This window comes from Oryzias latipes, chromosome 1 (assembly GCF_002234675.1).
Source record: "Oryzias latipes chromosome 1, ASM223467v1".
Taxonomy (NCBI): domain Eukaryota; kingdom Metazoa; phylum Chordata; class Actinopteri; order Beloniformes; family Adrianichthyidae; genus Oryzias; species Oryzias latipes.
The window spans coordinates 19500964-19526660 of NC_019859.2; the positions used below are offsets into that span (position 1 = coordinate 19500964).

General features: G+C 38.0%; 2 protein-coding genes across 4 annotated transcripts; one reads left to right on the plus strand and one right to left on the minus strand.

Moving 5' to 3' along the window:
* Window positions 1–1408: 1408 nt before the first annotated feature.
* tma16 (translation machinery associated 16 homolog) lies at window positions 1409–8304 on the plus strand. The gene is made up of 7 exons (XM_023957750.1): window positions 1409–1541; window positions 1634–1737; window positions 3155–3192; window positions 3279–3363; window positions 3628–3776; window positions 4480–4522; window positions 7908–8304. Exons 1-7 carry the CDS (start codon window positions 1539–1541, stop codon window positions 8077–8079), a joined length of 594 nt encoding a protein of 197 aa, XP_023813518.1. The 5' UTR covers window positions 1409–1538; the 3' UTR covers window positions 8080–8304.
* A 682-nt stretch (window positions 8305–8986) lies between these two features.
* Window positions 8987–24831, minus strand: LOC101155329 (E3 ubiquitin-protein ligase MARCH1). 3 transcript variants are annotated; one of them, XM_011476768.3, is made up of 8 exons: window positions 24337–24831; window positions 17833–17883; window positions 16189–16259; window positions 14530–15339; window positions 13429–13609; window positions 13203–13347; window positions 10087–10131; window positions 8987–10009 (listed from the first exon to the last, which is right to left on the minus strand). In XM_011476768.3, exons 1-8 carry the CDS (start codon window positions 24421–24423, stop codon window positions 9687–9689), a joined length of 1713 nt encoding a protein of 570 aa, XP_011475070.2. In that variant the 5' UTR covers window positions 24424–24831; the 3' UTR covers window positions 8987–9686. The 3 variants fall into 3 exon arrangements, with proteins under 3 accessions (XP_011475070.2, XP_020559604.2, XP_004066053.2); XM_020703945.2 differs by lacking the exon at window positions 24337–24831 and adding an exon at window positions 21649–21785; XM_004066005.4 differs by lacking the exon at window positions 10087–10131 and having other exon boundaries at window positions 24337–24830.
* Between the last annotated feature and the right edge of the window lie 866 nt (window positions 24832–25697).

Consider the following 25697-nt stretch of genomic DNA (forward strand, 5'->3'; position numbering starts at 1 on the left):
CAATTTTGGAGACACAAAACGTGTTTTGTTTTAACCATTTTTTTCATCTCTCGCTTGAAAAATTTTATGCTGTTTTTTTGTTGCATGGAAGAGGATTTTTTCCTCTCCATCATTTTACTTTCAGGTAATGAAAAGGGGTAATGGGACTGGGCTGACTTTAATTGAAGGAGACATCTATGAGCTGAGTTCATATAAAGGTATGTCGTATGTTTTAAACTTTCCTTTAACATCCTTTTTATGCAAGAGTTATACTTGCACAACAAAATATTAATGAATATAAGAGGAATGTGTTGGCAAGAAAGAGTGCATCTACAAATGGTCATGTCTGCAAGACAAGAATGCAGGACACCATAAACATGGAACACTATGTTATACATTTTAGATATTCAAACAAAATAATAATTTAAAAAAAATTATGTTTTGACCAAACAAGTTGTGTTATCTGTGTGGTCCATCCTACTACTACTTCTACTATCTTTACCTTTATTTATCCTTAAAATGCTTTTTGTTCTTATTATTGTCAGTGGAATTGTCAAGTGTTTTGCTTTGAAAACAGAATGGTGCCAAGGCTGAGAAGGGTTTTTTATCTGATCAGTTTCCAAAAAAGATAAATAAAAATAAGCTATAAGATCACTGACTCAGATTTACAACAAATATATTAAACATTTTGTAGGGGGGAAAAAAGGAGTAAAAGAGTACAGAAGCATCCTCCAGTTTAAGTTAGGTGCTAACATTTTAAAAGATAGAGTTTATATAATTAATTTCTCTTCTTGCAAGTGTCACTTAAAGCTCATATTATACAGCCAGCAGCTGACTCCCCTTAGCAAAAAGTTGGTATGGTTGGTATACTTCCTACACCACATGTACATTTGGGTTGTCACAATTCTCAGTTTAAAACCAAATTGTGTGTTACCCCATTAAACCGCATTGGGGGAAAATTAATTGTTGCATCCTTATTGCATACATTGAGATATTTTTACATTGTCAAACATTTGTGTTGTGCAAAAGATTTATTTGTTGTTAGTTTTATTATACTACTCTGGGCTTAATATTAGCCAACTAAAAGGTTTTTCTTAATTTTTAATGGCATATTTTAAAAAATACATTTGTGATTTTTTTTGTTTGTTTGTCTATTTGTTTTGCATTACACAAATCAAATATCAAAACAAAAGTGTGACCCAAAACTTGAGATCTCTTTTATAGTGGACTTGCTGTTCTTATACTCAAGTATACTTCAAGTGTACTACTTTTTGCTAAGGGTAACTGAATATTAGCACAGCTCTTTTTAATGGATTAAGCTACCAATATATGTGAAAGTACTCTCCGTCTAAGACACTAACTAAAAACAAAGTTTCAAATTCAAGAATTGTTTATTTATTTAATTAATCTAAAAGCCCACTTTGTAGCTCCCGGAACTTTGTTACCTGTCCCTTCGATGCACACGAACAGTGGACAGTGAAGGACAACTTCCGCTTCCGGTCCAGCTGTCAAAACAGAACCACGCGTTTTTGTTTTGTTTTTTAAATAGAACTTTAAAGATGGTGAGTCTGCTGCAAGTTATGTCTTTAAACAAAACCAAAATGTTATTTTAAGCACCCTACAGAGTAATGTTATGCTTTGCACGTGTTTTTAGCCGAAAATCCAGAAGATTAAAGCAGCGGAGAAGGTTGTTCATCCGTATAGCAGGAAAGCGGGATATCTAGCCCGAGAGGAGAGCAAGCTGAAGAAGAAAGAACGGTGAGCAGATACAGAAAAACAACAAAAAACTTAAAAACCAAGCACTCAAAAGTAGGTACGACGATTATCTTAAAGAGCGATCAGACTAAAATTGTTGTTGAGGCTGGGGGGCGAAAAGTCAGGAAATATCATTTGTCTTTTTACACGTGACCTGCAAGTGTTCAGTCCGTCATGTTAATCTGTTGGAAAAAAATTGAAAAAAATGTGATTACATCATTTGTATTTATTCGTTTAATCCATGTATATATACACACTAATACCCTTGAAGTTAAAAATTAACACAATAAAAGTCAAAATTAACCTTACATTCAAATAGTGCAGGCAGGGCATGAGTTGTTGGTCATATAAATTTTATTTTATAGACATCTAACTGTAGCCCCCCTTCTAACTTGTCCTGTCTAACAGCTTAGCAAACATAAGAGATAAAGGCTTCTTGTGTTTGACAGATTTTACTGTTACAATAGGAGGTTATTCTTCTGACACATCAGGTATATATTTGTATAAACCCCTTTTGTTTTTTGAGGCTTACCTTTATGTTAATTAAGTTTGTATGCATTGCTTGTTGGACAGGACAGAAAAAAAAAGGAGGAAAGAAAGTGGGATATTAGAGATGGAGGATAAAGTTACAAAAGGAATTAAATGTTGTTACACCCTTTTTGTGTCTAGGGGTACCAGGAGGAGCATAACATAAAGGCAAAGTGTTTTGCCCTGACTTAAAATTATTAAAACACCAAACAATCATCTCCATACAAATTACAATTTAATAAATACCAAAACCAACAATAACTTAAAGGTGAAGCAAAAAGGCTTCAGGTTGAACCAAGGCCAAAACAACAAACAAAACCCCACCTAACTGAAATCTGAAATGAAAGAAAAAGGAATTCAATGACAAAACTCTAACCTCCCTAGACTAACATGAACTGGAGAAAACATATGTGAAAGAAAATGGCAGTTCACCCCTACAGCTTCACTTAAACATAACTAAAAACAAAAGACTTACACAGAGTGGGCCTGAACAAAAAACCACAAAGAAAGTGCAACACAAACTACAGAAAAGTTGGTGAGGAGCACACAGCTGCAGTGGAGCCAGGTTGGAGCAAAGCCACCTTCTCACTGACTGGAAGTCCACATGATGCTTTTAAGGCTGCTGCCATCAGTTTGGGAGCCACACCCTTTCAATACCACACCTGAAAATAATCAGACAGAGAGACACACAAAGATCCACAAACACAACAAAGTCCCACTTTGATAGAAATAAAATACACAGAACACCGAACAAAAAGAAAGAGCAACGCTAAATACGGCCACAGCGTAGGTGTTCCATTTTAAAAATTCTTAACGCACTTTGTGGTTTTATTCTGTTAAAAAGTTTTACTAAAGTGTATTTTTCTCTATGATGGTTTCTGCTGTGCTTCAGGTTAAAGAATGAAAAAGCTACACGTCTGAACAACATTGGTAAGCAAGTCCATGCATCAAATCAATTCATATGCATCAAGCCCAATGTAGATCTAATTGCTTGTTTCTGGGTGTTATAATGACAGGTGAGAAGCTGCTGTGGTTTCAGAGTCAGTTGGATTCAACAAAATCAAACTACACACGGAAAGATGCTTGTGAGATAATAGAAAGGTATGAAACAGATTTCCTGTTTCGTTCTGTTTGAATTTCATGCAGCATATCTTTGCATCGAAGGGAACAACAACGAAAAATGGGTTTAACACTTGTGTTTGTGGATGTTTGGCAAATTGCTTCATTTTTAATGCAGACATTTTTTTAGTATTTGTTACTATAGATTAGAAGCTTAATGGTTTTATATTGCGCCTTCTTATTAAAATATAGTCTTGATATGTTCTCTCTAAATGGCATGTGGGTCATGAGTTTGTGTCTGTTCAGATACCTGCACAGGTTCGATGCAGAACTTGAACAGATCGACTTAATGAATGGGATTAAGGGTCGACAAGGTCGTCTCCATGGTGCCAGAGAGGCTGCCATCAAACAGACTGTGGAGCGTGAGCGGGCGCAGTATGAGGGCATCGGGTTTGGTAAGTCGAAGGGGAGGATACCTTTGTTTTTAACTTACAGTATCATCAGATGAAAAAATAAAAACATCCTGAACATGTGCTGAAATATAATAAGATGAATCGGATTTGAGATAAGCTACACACTTTTCTGTTGCCAATTTGGCAGCGATGGCTGAAATTCTTCTGTTAAAGTAGCTAAACTCCAACATTATCAACCAATTCCAAAATAAACCAGCTCAAATCATTGTTAAATAAAATCTAAAATTGTGAAATAAAAGTTTAACTGTTGTATTAACTTATTCACTCCTTTTCCCTGTTAGGCTACCACCCCCATTTTTTAAATAAGATTTCATTCTAATTAAGAGTCTGTACTTGATATTTGCTTTAATTTTAAGAAACAAAGATGCTTGCTCGTCTACTTAAAAAAAAATCTCTTTGACTCGTGTTAATGTGTTGTTAAAACTTAGGGGTGAGAAACATTTTTAACTCTTGTAATTTTGTAATTTTCCAGATTTGTTTTTTGCATTTTCTGAGCTTGCGCCAACATTAACTCTTTGGAAAACTTGCTATAGTTTTCTATTTGTGAATTATCATTTCAGTTTTAAATGTTGACTAGTTTAAAACGTCTTTTTTTCCCTAGTCCCAGATTAACGAGCAGAAATAACTCTTCTTTTCTCACACCTGTAGTCAACAATAATCACATTTAACATTGTTGTACTTGCAGAGATCCCAGACATCATGAATGGGAAGCATCTTAAAACATTTAGGTGAGTTTTTAAAATATGTATATTGATTTTCTTTTGCCTATATGTTGACTGAATTTAACTGAGCAGTTAGCAAAAATGGTATCTTTTCATTTCACTATTTTAATGTAAAAGATTTCACACAAAAATGAGAAAATAAAAAGGATTATAAATTTGGATTTATTAAGGTAAAAATCCAACAATGTGAATTCCTAGATTTCTTTTTTTAAACATTCTGTCTCTCACAGTTGAAGTGTACCTGTAAATGAACATTACAGACCTCTCATCATTTAAGTGGGACAACTTGCAGAGTGGTGACTGAGAAATACTTGTTTCCCCCCACTATATGTACAACAAAAATAAATCTTCTGGTTTTATTCACTCATCTCTGGAGGGTACTGGTCGTTGCAAACATTTTTTATGCTGCCTTCATTCTCAGGTTAGTTGCCTACATAAAGGCCAGCTGATGTCCTCCAGCTCTTCTGTTAGTGCAGCAGACTCATATTGTGTAAAACACAAAGCAGAATCAGAACAGGGATCCTTAAACACCAGGACAGTCAGAAAATGTCAGTATCCTGGAAGGGTTTTATGATCTGTAATTTGAGGTTTTTGGAGGAAGAAGAGGAGAAACCTGAAGCGTGTCCATTTGCCCTTCGTCCCCGCTTTTTAGTCAGTCTTATTCATTTTTATTTCAGTTTATTTCTTAAGCCCTGATTCACATAAATACTGTCCAGCTGCATAAGTTGCTGCCTTATCTTTGTTCATCTGTGAATCTCCTTCACTGAACTCATTGTCTTTACTTTAATGCCGTGCGGCTCCAGTATCTCAAGCGCTCCTTTGTTGTGAGCTCAGCCTCCTCACAGTTGTTTAGATCCGGGTTGACCTCTGAATGGTGGGCGTGGAGGTGTGAAGCGGCACATTCGCTTCATCCAGCGGAGGAGGATGAACTGTTCACTTCAAAGAGCTGGAGGCAGAAATCAGTTATTTTTGCATTTCTGTGCTCTTAGAGAACGTTTCTAAATGAAGAGTGGAAAACTCCAGACTCTAAAAGTTGACAGAATTTGAAGACAGGAAAAAAATAGAGGAAGACGATGATATCTGATTGACCTGCATGTGTGTTGTCTTATTGAGTAGATTTGTAATGAGTCAGCATACAACTTGGGAATACACCTGTCTGTCCCTTTAGAGTTACAAATCTCAAGAAAGTAAATGGAATACAAGTGCTGTTATTTTTAAGTAAACCAGCACTTTCTTTACAAGTGTTGTAGAAGAAATCTTTTTAAATCAATCATATTTGAAGATATCTCTTTTAAAAAAACAAAACATTTTTATATGTGTTTTTAAGTATTTGGAAGTATTTGTGTTGAGATTGGCTGCTGTTTTCCATGATGGAAAATCACTTTTTACCTATTAAAAATATTGCTGTACAGCCTCAAACAGGTTTAACTGTTGCTTATAGGCGTCTTATTTTAGAATAAGACATTTCCTGTCACAAAAAGCCCCTGTGTTCAAAGTTATTTTTAACCCTTGTGCTATCCTATGGGGTCAAGATGACCATTGACGTGTTCTCCCTACCATGACAAAGGTGGATAGAGGTGGAGAGGATTTCATGTAATCCATGGACACCAGTGAAGATCATAAATCATTGAAGAAAAAAGGTTCAGCGCACTGTCTAGTGGGTCTAGATGACCCAACTCCCAATGTTAAAGTGCCTAGGATTGCACAAGGGTTAAAACGTGTTTGCTTACCACAACAAGAAAAAGTATGACAGAGGTAAAGATGAATGTTTGATAGACTAGATTCAGCAAGAGAAACTTCAGATCTACCAATTTAACCTTGTGGTTTTCTGTGGAAGAAATTAACCCAATATAACCAATCTATATAATCTTTCATAAACACATTTCTGAGATTTGCATCTCATTAGTGGGATCTAAACTTTCCAACTTCCATCATCTTTTTATCTAATGTAAAAGGATTCCCAGTGGTCTTTTAACCATGATTACCTCGAACAAGGCCCTTCGTCCCCCCAAGTGCAGACGAGGTATGGTTGATATCCCACCATGCCTTTATTTACACTCTCTCACGCTAGCTTACACCCCCTCACAACCCCAACCGTATATTACCGGCGCTACAAAAATGGCGAGCAACATTGGAGCTATCCAGCTGTAGAGTTTTGAGCCAGATGCCAGCTCAGACGAGGAAAATGAAGACGTTAATGGATCTATTTGTCTGAAAGTGGATGCATCAGAACGAAACTGAGCAGGGAGACTTTGGCCCATCCATTTCAGTTGTGTCACAAAAGAAAGCCTTTTCAAACTGGATTTTATAGTCTGCTCCTGGGTCATTCTGATTTGAATAAGTACTCAGAAATCTTAAATAAATGTCCTCCTCGTGAAAAGAATTCTACAAGAACATGTTAAAATCCCCCAAAACACTATTTTCATTGGAGTGGGTCTTTAAAACCTATTGTATGCAACTTCAAAAATGTTTTCTGCCCTGAAGTTCAACAACATTCCACTAGGGGCAGTAGTGGAATTTCAAAATGGCTGCTTCAGTGAAATCTCAAAAACCTTGTTGGTTGGAAAAGTTTAGCTAATTTTTCTATACTTCATGGTCAGAATAGCTCCTTTATTGTTATTCATTTCTAAAATGACTACTCGCTGAATTAAATAAATGCAAATTTTGTTGACAGTAAATTCTTTCTAACAATGTCAATACCATGTCAATAATATGTGGATCAAATTTGAGACAGTGAATAAATAAGGTGCTTTTTTGTCCTGAACATTCATGTCAGAGTTTGCACATCTTAAACTAACATTGTTGCGAGCAAAAATTTACCAAATGACCCCACCCTTACATGTTATTCCTTGTTATTCCTAACATGACAAAGGTGGATAGAGGTGGAAAGATTTCATGTAATCCATGGACACCAGTGAAGATCACAAATCAGTGAAGAAAAAAGGTTCAGAGCACTGTCTAGTGGGTCTAGATGACCCAACTCCCAATCTTAAAGAAGTACCATAAAAATCTTCTATTTTGTAAATTTTTCCCCTTTAAAATCCATTCATAAAGTAGAATCATGTATTTATTAGTGATGCTTTGAACATTGATATAAATAAACAGGTTGCTCTTTGGTTGGTCTAAAGGAACATTCTTAGAATCGTTAGACCTCTTAAAATAAGGGGATTACATTTGCTTAAATGAGATTTCTGGACACCATGCTTAAGAAATGTCTTACTGCAAGAAAGGATGTCATGTTGTGTAAAAATCTGCTTGTGGTTTCATAAGGTTCTCCCTCATTTGAGACTTTTGCAACTCTAAAGTCTGCGTTTCTGATGTGTTTTGTTTTGTATGTTCTGCAGCTTAAAATGAGATATTTTTGTCGATTTCTGTTTTTCTTTCATGGCAGAGAATGGACCGGGGATCTGAGAAAACTTCCAAACATTAAACTGCGAAAGGTGTCGAATAAAGGGCTGGGCACAAAGAATGAAGGAAAGGAGGATGTAGAAGAGGAACATAAAGAAGATAAGGATGATTGCAGTTATGAAGATGAGTCAGCGCAGATGTCCGACTCCCACTGAGACTGCAATGAGGCTTTTGTGGAACTGCCACCAAACTGGCCTTAAAATAAAGGACTCCTGTGAAGCACCTGACCATGCTGAGCTGTGTTCGACTGAACGACGTCACCACAGCAGCCTCACTCGGGGTTCTACATTCAGTCTTTATTGCACAGACAAAAATGGGCGTTACACCCAGAGAATCATGTGAAACGTCAAAGTGAATAAATAAAGCTGTAGAAAAGTGGATGAACTGTGGTCTATTTCAGTGCAGTGTGACCAAACAGCTTTAATCCAAGTTACAAACTGATGGCAACAATAACATTTCTAGTGACACAAATGCATGAAGAACTGATCTCCAGTGAACGAGAACACACAGCTCCAATCAAAACAGCTACTTGAGGTTCGATTTTAACATTTAACACATTCCTATGGCAATAATATATATGTATATATATATATTTGAAACATTAGATTTTTATACTTCAGACGGAATTACAATTTATTTTTGAATACCTGTTTCTGTACTTGTGAACTCTGACTCTTTGGTGTCTGGTGTCCTGATTGTCCAGAGCTAATGTTAAGGCCCCAGTATGCTTCAAAGTGCAATTCAGATTTCAGCAGAGGCTCTGGAACGAGGGTCACAACAAACTCTGATCCTCTTTTTTTTTTTCTGCATCAACAGAAAGCTTTAGTGGGACTGATGACTCATCCAAATGCATTTTACGTGTTTCAGCTGTTATTCTTCTTTGAACATTCAGTATCTGCTGGTTATAAGATAAAATAATAGTGGTCAAAAAGAAAAGAGGGTTTGGATTAACCCTTGTGCTATCTTAGATGACCCCCACCCTTATATTGACGTGTTCTTCCTACCATGACAAAGGTGGATAAAGGTGGAAAGATTTCATGTAATCCATGGACACCAGTAAAGATCACAAATCATTGAAAAAAAAAAGGTTCAGCGCACTGTCTAGTGGGTCTAGATGACGCAACTCCCAACGTTATAGTGCCTAGGATAGCACAAGGGTTATAACTGGGATTTGTCAGTCTGAACATGGCTTGTGTGAAGTGAAAAAAATCGGCAGAAAGGAAACCCTTCATAAATGCTCTTGAGTGAATTTAAAGTGCAGTAAATTGTGCAGCATCCACAGGGCGTTGACCTTTGTGCAGCAGCAGAGGAGCATTAACTCCCACTTCATTCCGGATTTCTGTCTTCCACTCCTGCTGATGTATAGTTTATTTTATCTCACATTAGCTGGTCTTGAGTGTACTATTTGAAGCATAGTGAGGCCTTTCATTGTTAGCATTCACATGCTTTTGAATATTTTAAGTTAAGTCAGTGCAAGTTTACAAAGTGCATACAAATAAGATGGCATCGGTAATACCATTTCACAAGTGTCCGCATTAATTTCTGCATCTTTGCTTCTGACCTTTTTCTCTTTCTCGGATAGGCTTATATTTTGCTGCAGACGATCTGCTCAGTTTCCCAGTTTCACTGCAGGACTGGGTCAGTTCTGCTTCAACCAGCCGTCCCATGAGCTGGGGAGAAACTGCTGCAAGAGTCCACATCACACACAACAGCTGGTCTCGCAGGCTGAGCAGGGTGTGATTGACCTTTCAGGAGAATCAAGTCAAACGGGGTTTTGCGCTGGCGCCACTGCAGCCTCTACAGACACGTCCGAGTCCACTTGGGCCTCAGGTGTCGGGATGGGAGCCGGGGTGACCGGCACCTCCACGGTTTCGTGCTTGCCGTTTGTGAGGGCGCTGCACTGCGTCTGAGACTTGTGCAGGTTTTTCTCGGGGCAGTTCTGCACGGTAATGATGCGGTTGAAGGCCTTTAGGCGGCGCCACAGCTGCAGGTAGACCTTACACTGGATGTACATGAAGATGAGGCCGCCGGTAAAGCCAATGGCCACTACAATGAGTTTGGTCCAGAAGGGCCACTCTAGCACACCTGAGGACACACAGTTACTGTCAGGTAACCTGCACAATGCGTGAGGCGGCCGCGATGGTGGTGTGTGACGAGCTTACCCTGCTGCTCATAGGACTTCAGTAGAGAAACTCTCCAAAACTCATCTGCAATCAAGAGTGAGCGCAGTTTCTCTTTATTTTTATTACAGTAAGAAGCCTAAAGTAAGTCAATCTGTTTTGATGCATTTCATTTTTGTACCTGAAGGTTATCACAACACACCACAATGAGCACATCTAGAGTGGAACACAAGCACAAGGGGTCTGTTTTTACTACACTTAAGAGCAAACTGATGTTTCAGAGATGCTCCAGTCTATGGCAGGAATGTTAGAATCCAGGCCTCGATGGGCGGTGTCCAACATGTTTTCCAACCAACCTGCCCTTGAATCTCTTTATAGGCCCAACAGACCTGATCCAAGTAATCAGCAGCAGATAAGGCGGGATTTCTGGAAAACCAGCAGGAGGCCGGCCCTCGAGGCATGGAGTTTGACACTCCTGGTACTGTGGTGTTAGTCAGACTCCACTGCATGGCTGCTTAAGGGGTTTGGGAACCCGTCAATTTCTACATGTCTTTAGATAATTGTCAAACAAAACACAAAAACTGTAAGAACAGTATTTTTATAGCTTTGCTATGTTCTGCATGGTTTCTCATTGTGCTAGACTGTCATGGTGTGCCATTGAGATTCCACTTATTTTCTTGCTTTACTTTTGCGTCTTTGCACTTTGTCAGATTTTTGCATCCATTTATTGTTACCTGGCTTCCTTCACTTCGGTTTTCTCATCTAAAAGTAGAATCTTTGAATGTGTTTGCTGGCTCACCTGTTCTGGTTGATTTTCACTGTAAGAAGTTGGTGTCTTTCCAGCTCATTTCTGATTTTTAAAAGAGCTGTGTTTTTGGAATCCTACACTTAACCTTCTAATACTCCTGAATTAAAATCAGCTATCGGCCTGCTGCATTATTGGAAGTGAATGAAGAAATCACCCTGTACTCATATATGACATTTCTTTAGGCTTTGCTATGAAGGGATTAGGTTTTATCTTTTGTTTTTTCTTCTTCCTTTTTTTTTGGGGGGGGGGGGGTATTGTAGTCTTTTTGCGAGAAAAAAGTTACAACTGTTAAATTCTGAGAACATAGTTGTACATTTGCAACTTTAAATCTCGTAATATTACTTTTTTTCTTTTAGTGGCCCTAAAACTCCATGGCATTAAAGTGATTTGGATTATCCTACAATTCTTCGACTCAGAATCAATCAGTTTGCCTAATATTATTTAAGATGCGTAATAAGAATGTAATCATTGTCTTACACTAGGAAAAAAGCATAGTTAGTTTTCAAACATGTTTTAAATTCTAACAGAAAGTTGTAAACTGTATGTAAGGCCTGTTGTTACTGGTTTTCAAGGAGTTGTGAAAATGTCCTTGTAGTAAAGACTTTACAGGCTGTAAAGTTTGATCTTGTGTTTGCCATTTACTAGATGCGTTATTACTTTAAATTTCTTTTTTTTTCATTTGTTTTTTATCTTGAAAGATCACAATTGTTCATAAATTTCAGCATTTTTAAAACCACAAAGAAGAACTCATCAAATTAGGCATACATTTTTTTTAAATGATTTTAAAATGTAAAATGTCACATTAATTAAATCAAATAATGCGCTGACACTGTTTATACAGTAAGTAAAATAAAATATGTATAACTTAATTTCAGTGGATTTTATAGATTTAAATGATCTTAGCCTGTCAGTACCTGTACCTGACAATGGATTTGTATATTACATTTTTAAATCAGCAGTTATTTACACTTTACATGTTAACCTTTAAATTCTGTCTAAATACACGCACCTAATTAAACATAGCTAAAGTCATGTTGATAATGAAATATTTTGTATATGACTGATCATTTTCTACACTAAGCTGAGAGTGTGATAAAGATGTCTAAGGAGCAGAAGGAAACTTTACTGGTGTTGTGTTTGTTACCTTTTCACAATGTTTATATTTATCTTTACTGCTTTTAGGTTTATTTTGCATTTTTATCCTCTTACATCGTTTATCAATAACTGCTGTTTTATATATTTACATTTTGATTTCACCCATCAAAAAGGTCATACATTCCCTCCCAGCCATCTATTTTCTTAACCTGCTGTATCCATTTTGGAGTCCCGGGGTTGCTGGGGCCTATCCTAGCTGCTGTTGGTGAGGATGGGGTACACCCCAGACAGGTTGCTTGTCTGTCGTAGGCCACACAACCACACCCAGGGACATTGAGAGAAACCAATTAACCTATTAAGCATGTTTTTGGACTGTGGGAGGAAGCCAGAGTGGCTGGAGAAAACCCATCCATGCACAGGGAAAACATGCAAACTCCACACAGAGGGGTCTCAGCTGGGATTTGAACCAGTAACTTCTCACTGTGAGGCAAGAGTGCTAACAACTTTGCCCATTATGTACATTGTATTATTTTTCCCTTTTATGCTGAGATGTATTTGTGATTCTTTAAAAAATTGCCTTTTGGCTTTCACTCTTTGCAGAGATGATTTTTAATGCACAATGCAAACTAATAAATAGATACAAATAAAGATTATTTCCTATACCTGTGAGCTGAATTGAATGAATGTGGAAAAGGATGTCTAATGAGCAGAAGGAAACTCTACACACCACCACCACCGCACTTGACCACCAAGGGACAACAACAGTTCCAGTCAAACGTTCATTTTGCTATTTCACACCAAATTTCTTTGTCAAACCTTTGACTGGTGCTGCATACTGACCAAAACTAGATTTTAAGGAAACATGTAACAGCATTTGAACAACAAGCTCCAAGTCCCACAGCCAGAGTCATGCAGGTGTGAAGATTGACAGGTGGGAAACCACTGCAGCTACTCTGTGCAGTTTGAACCGCTATGAGCTGCTTATTCAATGTAATTAACCGATTAACAATGGTGTTTCTGATCCCAGTGGAAATAACGGAATACACCAATGAGAAATGTCAATAGTTGTCACTGGTTCATAGACTCTGATTGCATTTAGTGAGTAAACGTCAGTGTTCTAGGGTGACTATGGAGGAAACCACATCACCACCGAGCAGTCCTTTTGCTGCATAGCCAGTGCAAAGAATTTTATGAAGTTGTGTCAGTCTGCATGCCTCTGCTCTGTGAGTGGGTAGAGGTTTGGTCGAGGGCTCACCGTTCTTCCCAAGTTTGATCTCCTCCGTGGTTCTTTTTACCAGAATGTAGACAGACCACAACATGCACAGTATTGCTATCAGGTGAAACAAGACTGAACAAAAGATTTTTCTCCTCTCGCTCTTCGACATGTGCAGCTTCTCCCACTGAAACAGAGGTGAGACGAGACGGTTGAAGTGCAGCAGGAACTAGTCCTCTAAAAAACCGCAGCTGGTGTGTGCGCGCACCTTGTTTAAAGGCTTGAGCTTGGTCTCCATGATGAAGTCAAACTTGCAGAGTTCACAGCAGCGGGTGTCTGAAGACTTGATCCACTGGTTGAGACAGGCCTGATGGACAAAGCTCAGGCTCCCCGTGCAGCGGCAAGGCATTATCAGCGGGAACTCGTCATCCCCCTCACAGTGGCAAATCCTGAACACAAACAAAATTAACAAAATCTGCCAATGGGGTAAGGAAATGGTCTGACCAAAGCTGCCATTTTTAAGAAAAAAAAGATGAAACTAAGATTATTTTGTTATTGAAAAACTTTTTTGGTAAGATTATTTTTCTTACGAGGCAGAAGAGTTAATTTTTTAATTTTTTAAAAAGGGTCTTTGTACAGTTTTTATTCAGTTTTTGCAGTGTAGCAGCTCTGTGTTTTATTTGGTTGGTTCAGGGGTCACATGTGACTCCTTTATTTCTCCACCGTGGCTCTTGAAAAAATGCGAACAATTTACATAAATAATGAGTTTGTAGTTTTGATCAATATGTTTTTAGGATGTTATTTATGTTTAGATTTTTCATATGTCACATAACTGATCAAAATGATGCACATAAAGCCCATATTTTGGTCCTCAGCTGCACAGCAGTGTCTGATTGCTGTTTAGAGGCAAAGTTCTAAAAATATGGATTTGCATTAACAAGTATAGATTTAAAAATTTTACACCAATTTTGTCATGTTTATTCGATAGTAAAAGGAGAAAAGGGTGAAGACAGACAAAAGTCATCACAATAGAAAATGTCATGTTTGAATTTCTTGATTGCTTGCAGTTTTAATTCTGCAAACTGTGAAGCTTTATTTTCTTTTTGCAAAGAACTTGTCCTGCTGTCAAAAGTAAAAGTTAAAATTGTTGTATGTAGAAGAAAGCATCACTTTTACGGTACATATTTAACAATTTTTGTGAATATTTAAAAGCTACATTTTTAAAGGATGGCATCCGGGTCTCAACAACATAAAGTGGGACTTGGTGGCTCTCACTGGGTGTGGTTGTTAAAAGACTGTCCCAAATGATTCTTTTAGCTTTAAAGGCTGCAGACTCCTGGGCTGATTGGAGGTTTTATTGCACACTGACCTGCAGACCTCCAGCTCAGAGTCTTCTGAGCAGGGTCGAGGCAGGCCCCCATTCACCCCACAGTGTTTCTGAGGGGTGGGCACAGACATGTCCCCGTCTCCTGACCCTCGTTCCTGGTATTTTTTGGTGATGAGTTCCTCTCCGCCCTCTCCCAAAGAGGAGCTGCCTCTCGGGCTCCGTGACTTGCAACTTTTCTCGTTTTCTTTGCTCCTGGACCTCTCTCTCTGTGACACATGACTGTCTCTCTTTGTTGACCCTACGATGCTGTGGCGCTTCTTAAGGCCGCCACTCTCCACCAGAGGCTGATTCTCCTTTCCTTCATTGGAGTCTACCGACTGCAGCTCCATCGTCTCTGCTTTGTCTCCCTGCTGCCCGTTGGCTGCTTCCCTCTCGCGGCTGCTCACACTGCGGCGGCGCGCTCTCCTGGCTTTCTCCTGACTCCAGCTGCGGGTTTCACGCCGTGTCTCATCCTCGGAGGAGGAGTGAGACTCCTGAGCACCTGAGCAGCGGAGGCGGGGAGGGAGCTCCCTGCGGTTCCTGAAGGAACGCTCCCTTTTCTCGCTCAGCTCACTGCGGTCAGAGCTGAGGCTGCGGTCGCTCTGCTCCTGTTTGCAGTTGGCCTCCACACAATCTAGGGTGGTGCAGCTGCTTCTCTTGCGGCGGTGGCGCCTCTTGGTTTGTTTTTTCTGACCCTGAGCTGCCGAGCTCAAAGCTGTGCTGGTGACTGTCATGGCAGAAGTGTTTTTTCTGGTCTTGTTGAGTTTGTTGCACTCAGGAGCATCCTCCTGTAAGTTGGTCAGCTGGCCAGAGCTGGATGTACACACAAACACATGCAGATGACAATGAGTGACAAAAAGTGAGGAGATGGAAAAGCAAATGTTTCTCATGCAGTTACTCTGGCATTTTTGTGCATCAACTGCCTAAAAAGACAGCACAAGGACAAAACGTTGACCATAAAAAATGAAGGAAATGAAAAGATGTGAAAAAAAGTATGGAATGAGCTGAATGTAATAAATGATGGTTTGACCACAGACATTCTAGCATCATCTGAACATCTCCATGATGCAGTCATGAAGATTTAGGGTTATAGGTCACATATTGGGGTAAAAGACAGTTTTTTTTTTACTTTATATAACCATCTGTATCACATTTGATGCACGCATTTCTCAGAGCCCTGTCATTATGGCATGATCTAAACGTCCCTTAAAAAAACACTGTTTATAACTTGGTCCATGTTTTCTGCCCTGTAGTTCATCATCATTCCACTAGGGGCAGTAGAAGGGCTTTTCCTGCTCATTTAAAAATGGCTGCTTCTATGAAATCTCAAAAACACTTTTGTTTTGCTAATTTTTAAAACTTAATAGTGAGATTACCTCATCTGTTTTTTCATCGACTTCTTGCTGTACTAAGAGTTTAAAATTTGTTGATAATACATTCTTTATATACATTCTTTATATGTCAAAAAGTGTGGATAACCAGAGGTTCATGAACTGCAAAGGTCTATTTCTGTGTGTTTTCTGTCTGCTCTGTGGGTAGATCATATATTTTTTACTGTATGTTTTATGATGCCCCAAGAAGGTCATACCAATTCACTCTGCACCTCACCAGAAACCAGCTTTAAGTTGTAGTTTACAACGGCTGAGAAAAGAGCTTTTTTACCTGCATATGTCCTGAGCAGATGTTGTTGAGGTTCTCGAAACGGAAGTGACTCCAGCTGTAGAGTTGCTCCCCTGAAACAACCAACATCTGCAGTTTAGCTCCAGCCTTGCTCTGTGACAACATTTGTGTCCCGAGTTATCACCCTGGTCCAGCAACTTGCAGACTAACAAAGCATGAAACCCATTAAGAGATCAGAACTCTAACTGACAGTTGTCTTGAAGACTGATGAAGCCATTTGGATGAGGGTGAAACATTTCAACAAAGAAGATTTGAAGTCCTGATGCCACATCTTCTTTTCTGTCTTCCAAGAAAAAATAATTTCACCAAGAAAGTTTTTCAGTTGCAAAAAAGTTTTAGTTTGAGAAAACCTGTTTAGTGACTTGAATTTTTTTGTAAATTAAAAATTCTTGGTAAGACCATTTTTCTTATCCCACTGGGGGATTATTTTGCTTATTTAAAGAAAATCTTCCAATGGGGTTAGAATTTATGCCTTCTTTCTAAGGGGGTTGTTTTTCACATTGCATGGATATGAGGGTGTTTGGTGTGAGTGAGGAGGAGGAGGCAGAGGTTAGTGTTAGATGGAGGCAGATCATTTGCTGTTCCCTAAAGTGAAGAACTGAAATGCAAAGAAGAGCTAGATTTAATGTGAGAAACATTTTATCCATTACAGTCCTTAGGTTGTGATCACAGACAGCTTTGCCATTTTTATCTTTTTTTTCTTTGCGCTGGGCATTTTGGGAGTTCTGTGCTCAACAATCTCCTTTAACAGTGACAAATCTTTGCATTTATCTCACTCCTGCTGCTGTCCATGTTGTAATCTACAGCAACAAACGTCTGTATGTTTCCAACAATTACAAAAATCCAAAAGAACATCTTTCGAACCATTTCTCAATTATAGAAAAGAAACGTTTGTGTCTAATATTTTTGTAACACCGTACATTCAAAAGTCGGATTAAACGAGTAATAATTTTATCTGTTGGTTACTTTTGACAAAGTTACTCTCGAATGATCTGATGTGTTCACGTTTTTTGCCAATGGGGGGCAAAATAACTGTAAGAAATTGACCATGGAGAGGCTGCTAACACCTGCTCCTGTTCATATTTGACAGCTTAAGTCAAACATGTTTGGTCTTTATCCCTGACCTAATTACAAATAATGTTATAAGGTAGATCCTCCTACATTTTAATTTATTTTCTCTAGCCCTTAGGACACTTTACAAGTAAAAAATAGTATTGAATTATTTTTTTAATCTATTTTTGTTAAGATTTAAATGATTAAAACATTCAGAAATACACTTTTTTGTTTTTAATAAAGAAAAATATATTTTACCTCGAGTGTCTCTGCTTAAGTTTTGATTTTTATGGTAACATTGTGCAAAAAAATTTGTCTTTAATTAATTTGTGAAAATATGGTTTGGAAAAGCATTAGTATAAACCAAAAAAACAACAACCCGTGATCCACTGAATCTATAGTCCTGGCAAAAAAGTGTGAATATACATTTACATATTTTTAATTTCCATGTTGTTTATTCATGCTTCACTAGCATATAACCTCATTTTATATCCAGTGTATGGTTTTTCTGAGTTGTTTCACATGAAAAGGTAATGGGGCCACAGATTCTAAGCTTTGACACATGACCGTCACCTTGGAGATGTTGCTGTGTCGACTCCCTGAGCGCCCAGGCACCTTCTTCCCCTACAAGAAGACAAAAAGGCACAAAAGCGTTAATGAATAGAAAACAGAGAATGATGCTTTTCCAGAAGCTACCTTCACGGGGCTTTTAACAAGAAACAGCTACCTTGGTGAAAACATTGACATAAATGAATCAAAGTGAGCAAATTACATAAACTAACAAGCTTTAATGGGTCTCTTGTGTGGTTTAGTCGTGCTGTATTTACTGTTCAAAATGCAGCATCAAAGGTCACATGTTCCTTCTATTTCACTGTGACCTGAGCTGGGGCCAGCAATCCAATTACCTGGTTATCCTGCCACACGAACACAATGCTGCTCTGCAATGTGTTGCTATTTAAAGTCAACCTAAGTTACTTTGTCAAGAACTTCCCAGACTGCTGATCACCTCCACTGCTGGACTTTGAACTTGACTCTGTGGGTGCAAAAATTTCACCCGGTGATGATTGAATGTAGACCAAACGTTTTATTGTTTTTTAAATCACATTTTGTGACAGTTATTCTGATAAAACTATAGCAAGCAAATGCAAAAAAAAATTTTTTTTTAAAACAAAGAAACTCTTCTTCCAGAAAATGAACTTCTTAGTAGGATCGCAACAATTAAAAGAAGTATTACATTTTTAACACCAAAAAAGTTTTTTTCATTTTTGTAATTAAAGTTGAATAAAATATTGGAATTCTTTTATTAAATAATATGATGAACTCAAAAAACGGGAAGAAGACTTCTTTTTGACATGATTTTTTTCTGACCCCTAAACTCATAAGCATTTTATCTCATGTAATAGTTCAGATGATACTAAGGCAAAGCTGGGAAATCTTCTTTGTAACAACAGAAGGATTTTGGTCTTCCACATCACCAATTCACTCCCAAGTCATCAGCTAGACAACAGATTATTTACTGTCTGGACTGCGTGTTCGTTAGGTCCTTCGTGTCGCCATAATTCGCATTTACTCAGTAACGCCACATTAATTTGGCACACTTGATGTCACAATTATGTAATTGCATGCTTTCTTGCTTTACATGTGTTAATATTCCTGTAAAAGTGGCTCAAACTAAGCATAAATAACTGACTATTAAATTTTATATTACTGATACAAGTTAAATTCCTAAAGATAAACAACAAAATCAATTCTAGTTTTTTTGCAAATGTTGTCTTTCCGTCTTTTTATTTTCTTCATCAAAAATGTCTCTTCTTTACTGTTAAGAAGAGAAGTTTTTGGTGCTTCCATTAAGAGGCTGTGACTTAAAATTGTCCTTTTCTAGGAAGCATTGAGGCCAAAGCAGATCAGCTGGCCTATGGTTAACCCGTAGAGTGTTCCATCTTCCAGCTACTTGATTTTTACTTTGGCAGGTTTGTTTCACACACCAAATTGTTTTTACAGCAACTGAAGGACAACAAGTTTATGTAATTTTCTAATGTGGGTAGTGTTTTAAAGCTACTTTCACACCGCCCTCAAGCAGCTACTTCGAATAAAAAGCCTATGTGAATACACGTAAATGCGCAATTTTGGGCTTCAAAACTCTTGCAATTATGCGTGACTGCGTAAGTCTTTACAATCATTTTTGGGCGGCCCTGATTGCAACCAATCAGGGACTTGAATTTGGTAGTGACGTATGGAGGTCGTCCCTTTTACTTCCCAAAAGTGCCAACTGTTTGAAAATTGATCAGTTGCACCGCTTTGACACCAACTGTGGGTGGTGGACATGCGCTGGAAAACAGCAGCAAAAGAAAAAGAAGCCCCTCCTTGCTTGTTTAGTGTGAACACCATGGGCTAAACACACTTTCAAGAACCTGGATTTAGTACATTCTTGAACGCATGTCACATACCTTGAGTGTTCTCTTCTACACAGAAGTACCACCTAAAAGTACATGTTTTCCTTTTTGGGATGGACAGCTTCAGAGGTCAGACAAGGTGAGCTTTTTTAGTCGAACAGAAAATCATACACTGATTAAATGTTTAGTCATGCTTTGTTTCCCCTTTACAGACTGAAGGGTGGGAAACAATCAGGTAATGGCATGCTTTGGAATCGTAGGCACAATTTTCTGGTTCTTATAGTAAATTAATGAATTTACTCCTACCAACTTAGAGAGCAAAAAGCTTCTTTGGGGCAAATTATTATATATTAGTTCATGACACTTCTAAACTATGACAGTAAAAATGTTGAAACTGCAAATGATTTGGAGACACAAGTGATAAATGCACAATTGAAAACTAGCTCTGTGTTGAAAGTTAAAAAAAGAAAAACAGATTTTAACTTTCATGTCATCAAGGTTTGATGAATTGCATGTAATACTACATTGCCCTGGCTAGTATACGAACCCTCTTGCAACCCTGGAGAGGACACTCCAGCCTCGCTGGCATTACTAGCGCGGCCGACATGAACCAAGACGAGAGCTAGGATACGTCATCCATGCTCAACATGACCGATGGAGGCCAAAAAAACACTCAGAAAGATTTGACTCTTCTTTACTTTTTTAGGTTTTTAAACACCAACTTCTTAAGAAACATCATCCCATCTACACAAACTCATCCTGGGCATAACAAAAAAGGTTAAATTACAAGAAAAAAATACAAAAGCTTTGTTTATGATTTATAATTTACCCCAACTTGAAATGATAAAGCATTTTTTGTTACTTCTATCCATGATATAGTTGCTGGAACACACCATGCAACCCATTAAAAATAAACAAGAACAAACTGACAAGTAGGAGACAGCATCACATAAGCTGATCAAGGGATTTTCTAATTGCCAAGTTTAAATCAGTGGTTGTGCTCGGAGTCAAAGCAAATGCACGTCCGCGTGCTTAAGCGGTTGGACACATGTACTGAGTTTTAAGGCACACGTTTATTCTGATACGCTGGTTTCTACGGTCTGACAGGAGAGATCCATCACTTTAGAGTCTTGACTCTGGCTGTGAATCAAATATTCCTTCTGAAACATCATGCAGAGTCACAGTTTCAGCTGTGATATAGTGTTGCTTCTACATAGAAGCTGTCAGCAGATTTACTCAAATGTATGTCTGCTGGAACCTGAAGCCATAAAGAACATTGCTCAAGACTCATTGCATCAGTAAAAGCATGCAGATGCTGGAGACACAGTTCAAACACAGACAGAGTAAAGTGTTGCCAGGTTTGATATTGTTGATATTACACTTATCAGAGTTGGGTCATGTGATATTTACTGCATCTGCTTGCTGCCCTTGTGCTACACCAGACTTAATGCAACTGCTAATGTAACAAAGATCTGTCCGATTTTATCCTGATCTGTGTAGTTATCATGCCTAGTCTTGTGCTCTGTTTGTTTTTGCAGTTTTTATCTGCAGAAATCTTGATTCTTTATGCAGACAGTGTCCCACACAGTTTTTGAGAAATAATGACAGGAAGGAACATCTCAGAACAGTTATGTGATTCATGCCACTGAGCTTGGAAGAATGTGTGACTGATAAAACAAAAAGCACAAAAATACTGTTTGTCAACACCAGGCTCAAACTCAAAATACATTTAAGCTATGATGCTTTTTACTTTTAAAAGAAGTACATCATCTTAAGTTTATACAAAGTCACATGTTGAGTCCTTTTGTCTTTTTTAAGTCTTTCTTTTTTAAAATTCAACATGATTGAAATAAAAATGTAAAATCAGGTTTAAATAATCCAGCTCTGCAAGCTTCCCAGTCCCAGATTTTACAGACTGGATCCGATCTAACACCACAGACCTATGCAAGAACATAGATTACAAATAAAACATCTGCAAACGAGAAGACCTACTTACTGCCTCCTGCTTAGGCCTTCAGTCACTTTGGAGGAACAAAGTAATGTTTCACAGCGAAGACATTACTGGGACAAACCTGAGCCTCCGCTCCTCAGCTGATACTGAGACACATCGCGGATTGCAGCGGCTCTGTGCGAGCACATGTGCATGTTTTCTGCAGAGGGGATTTAGTGATGCTGCGTGGACTGAGGAATGTATTTTGGTTCCGTTCTTTGGCACACAACCAAAAACGCACAACTGTGAAACTGCAGCTGCATGCTATCCTTTAGCTCCAAGTAAGCTGACCTTCATTCCACCACATTGTGTTCATATTTTCCGCTCATAAGGATGCAAGACATTTATTTAACTTTGTTCTGAGAATCATCAAAAGATATAAGTATATAATTTATCAAAGCTGCTTGTAACTCTTGTGCTATCCTAGGCACTTTAACATTGGGAGTTGGGTCATCTAGACCCACTACACAGTGCTCTGAACCTTTTTTCTTCAATGATTTGTGATCTTCACTGGTGTCCATGGATTACATGAAATTTTTCCACCTTTACCCACCTTTGTCATGGTAGGGAGAACACGTCAATGTAAGGGTGGGGTCATCTAAGATAGCCCAAGGGTTAATGGTTATGTCTTCATGACAACACAGCCAAACAAACTGAAATTCATGTATTTTTATTATAAACATCTTCACTAAAATATTGCAAAGGACATTTTAAAACACATGTAACAGAGAAATCTGTCATTCCAAAAATGTAAGTAATCTTTTCCCATTAATCATGTAAATTGAAGTTTTTAAAGACAGTGAAAGACGTTTAGATGTCAAAAGTGATTTGAGCACAAATTAAAAAACAATAAAACTGAAGCACTAAAACCCGTTGTTCAGATAAAAAAACAGCCCCTGATTCAATTTCTGGCTGTAAATTAACAAAGTTTCAACAACCAAAACTGAATTATGACCGAGAGGCAATTGGAGAGACCGTTTGCAGAATGTGTAGCTCATTTAAAGTACTTTTTATATTTTCTTCACCAATAACACTAACTTAACCTAGTTAATCATTCCCAGTGACACTCTTGCTTTGAAGGACTTCATGTTGAATCATTGATTTCAGCTTTAATTTTTCCATCTCAGACTTGACAAAAATATGTAATATGCAAAATAATTAATCTAAATGAGATATCAGGTTACACACATCTAAGTTGAGTAAGTCAAAAATCTATTCACATCAATATGTTTGGTTATGCCTGTGACTTTCAAACACAATTCCCCTGGATGGATAAGATAACTCCTAGACCAGCGTCAACCCTTGTGCTATCCGAGGCACTTTAACATTGGGAGTGGGGTCATCTAGACCCACTAGACAGTGCGCTGAACCTTTTTTCTTCAATGATTTGTGATCTTCTCTGGTGTCCATGGATTACATGAAATCCTCTTCACCAAGGGTTAAAGGAATAACTTAGGGTATAGATAAATAATTAGAGGCAAATGGTTGTTTTGGGCACGAAAGTGGATATTTGCAAGAGACAAAAAGAAATAAAACTGTTACACTGGTGGAATGATGATCCATGCAAACAAACAAAAAAAATTATAATTTTGTATTTGCACATAAATACATACAGTCTGTCACATTAATGCTTTTAAGGGCAAAAAGATTTGAGCAAAAAAACTTTTTTGTACAACACAATGGCAATACAGCTGACAAGAATAATATCAAGATCTGACCATATCCATTGTGGTGTACTCAGCCAGCTTTAGAGCTCATTTCTAATAGAATGACCTCATTAGACAGTTACAAGTGGAGCCAAAATTAGACCTTTTTTATTTCTGAATATTTAATTAGAGAGTGAAAAAAACAGACCATCAGGAAAATGTACCAAAGTTTTGTTTGCATTAAAATACTGAACACCGGTGAGGAGACAAATAAGTAGAGAAAGTCGGGAGAAGGACGCAAATATTTATACCCTGTTTGTATAAGAGGCCTTGTTTATAACTACATTTATGCCATTAGTTTGATATAACAGAAATATACACACTTGAACGACAGTGGGACAAGGGATTGAGCAGGTAAAGTTGTTAAGTACAAAAACAACAAGAAGAAGAACAACAATAATAAATAATTAATAAAATTAAATAAATTATTTCCTTACATTAATATATTTTTCTTTTGAGATGCTTTTAAACAGCAACAAAAATTCTACTGTGATTTTATAACCAAAATCTTTAGCAAAATCAGCTTTGTAGTCTTACTAAACCAAAAGAAGGGTCAATATTTTTAAGGATTTCATTATTCACTAATTGGAATTTACTAATTGGAAGAGTCAAGATCACGCAGCACGAGACAACGTATCGAGATTCTCATTTGATGATTTTTTTTTCTATTGCAAAAACGTCTTCGAAGAAAGGAAAAAAGATGTTTCTATGATATAAATGTGGAGTAAAGTGGATTAATGGTTAGAGTTTGTAACCAGGAAAGCATGGTTACAAAAATCTAGCCTGTCCTCAAGTCAAAGAGCAGGGTCAAAAAATAAATACGAATACTTTTCAAACTATTTAAAAAAAGAGCAATTTCCTTAAAATAGAAAATTCTAAATTTGACTTTCTTTTTATTAAAAAAACAACAGAAACACAACAACACTGGGGTACTTAGTGAATAAAACTGCTGACGTTTGAAAGCAGAATGAGGAGGTCAGAAACTCACCTCATTCTTGTCTTTGGATCGAGGAATGCTCTTGCCGTTGGTGGCGGTTTCTCTTGCTGGAACCACAGTTATCTGTTGTACTGGCATGCTGCTGTTTCCAAGCAACCTTCTTGTGCTACTCCCGCAGCATTCTCAGTGTTCCGTACCCTCCTGTCCTCCAATCTGTGCCCCTGCGTGGGATCCGCCGTCCCATCCACAGACAAATGAACCACTGCTGCCAGATTCCACTTGTTTATTGGCTCAATCCGGATCACCAACAGCAAGGGAATGGGATCAGGTCACCGTAGAAACAGGATGACAGCTCACAAGATGGTTGGGTGTGAGGTTGTCATGGAGACAAGGCGGAAGCTACTCAATAGTGCGCGCTGCTTCCTTCTCTTCCTCCTCCCTCCTCCACACAGACAAGAAGAGGAGTTGAGGTGTGTGAGCAGTAAACAAGGAAGCAAAGGGGAAAAAAAGCAATGATAAGTGCCATGCGTGCCTCACAGGGGGCGGGGCAATAATCTGGTTGTATTTGCTGTACAACAAACATAAGGTTCCCAAGGATTAGGGCTTAGACTAACCCCAATCTCCTCCTCTGACCAATGGTGTAGATAATAGGCTTACACAACTTGTGCACATGTAAGGCACTCATCCAATCACGCATTCTCCGTTTAAACAGTCTGTCTCATATTATAACAGTGGACTGAGATCAATAAAAGTTACTCTTTTCCTGTGTTATGTTGAAGTGATGAAAATGCATCAATACAGCTAGACTGGACATAAAATGAGATTTGTAAATAATGTGTAAACAGTTCCACGAGCATGTGTGGGCGGTGAGGTGGTAATCCTATTTTAAAGTTTCTCGGGTCAGGAGGATTATGTTTGATAAAAGTGGAAAATGTAGGAGTTAAAGTTGTTACTAAAGGTAAATCTGGAGATGTTCTTTCTTTTGCATTTAGATTTGATCATTCAATAACAAATATTGTTTATTGACAAAAAATGTTTTACCGTTCAACAGGGGAGAATTTTTGCCCATCATTTCCAAATACATTTGTTGTGAGTGAGCTGGAAAGGTTTTTAACAGTGACCTTTTAAAGACAAGTTTATTTCACTTATTCCATGGAAGATTTTTGTAGGATGCTACTGAGCCCTGGACATGACATTAAAAGAAACCAACAACAACAAACTGTTCCCTCATATCAACAACTTGACCATACATTTTTTTGTGTGCACTAAAAGTAGAATTTCTTAGCACAATTTGGTTTTGCTGCCACAAATTAGAATTATTTAGCATATGGTGCACACAAATGAACATTTTGTGCAAACAAATGAGCATTTTGTGCACACAAACTAGCATTTTGTGGCCACAAATGAATTTT

Excerpts from the sequence above, each read along its gene's own strand:
- tma16 (XM_023957750.1), top strand. Across the intron at positions 3,193-3,278 it reads TACACGTCTGAACAACATTG|GTGAGAAGCTGCTGTGGTTT; the intron begins GTAAGCAAGTCC and ends TTATAATGACAG. Across the intron at positions 3,364-3,627 it reads GCTTGTGAGATAATAGAAAG|ATACCTGCACAGGTTCGATG; the intron begins GTATGAAACAGA and ends GTGTCTGTTCAG.
- LOC101155329 (XM_011476768.3), bottom strand. The coding sequence starts at position 24,423 with ATGCCAGTACAACAGATAACTGTGGTTCCAGCAAGAGAAACCGCCACC. Across the intron at positions 13,348-13,428 it reads AGCTCAAGCCTTTAAACAAG|TGGGAGAAGCTGCACATGTC; the intron begins GTGCGCGCACAC and ends CCTCTGTTTCAG. Across the intron at positions 10,132-13,202 it reads GATCAAACTTGGGAAGAACG|ATGAGTTTTGGAGAGTTTCT; the intron begins GTGAGCCCTCGA and ends TCTTGATTGCAG.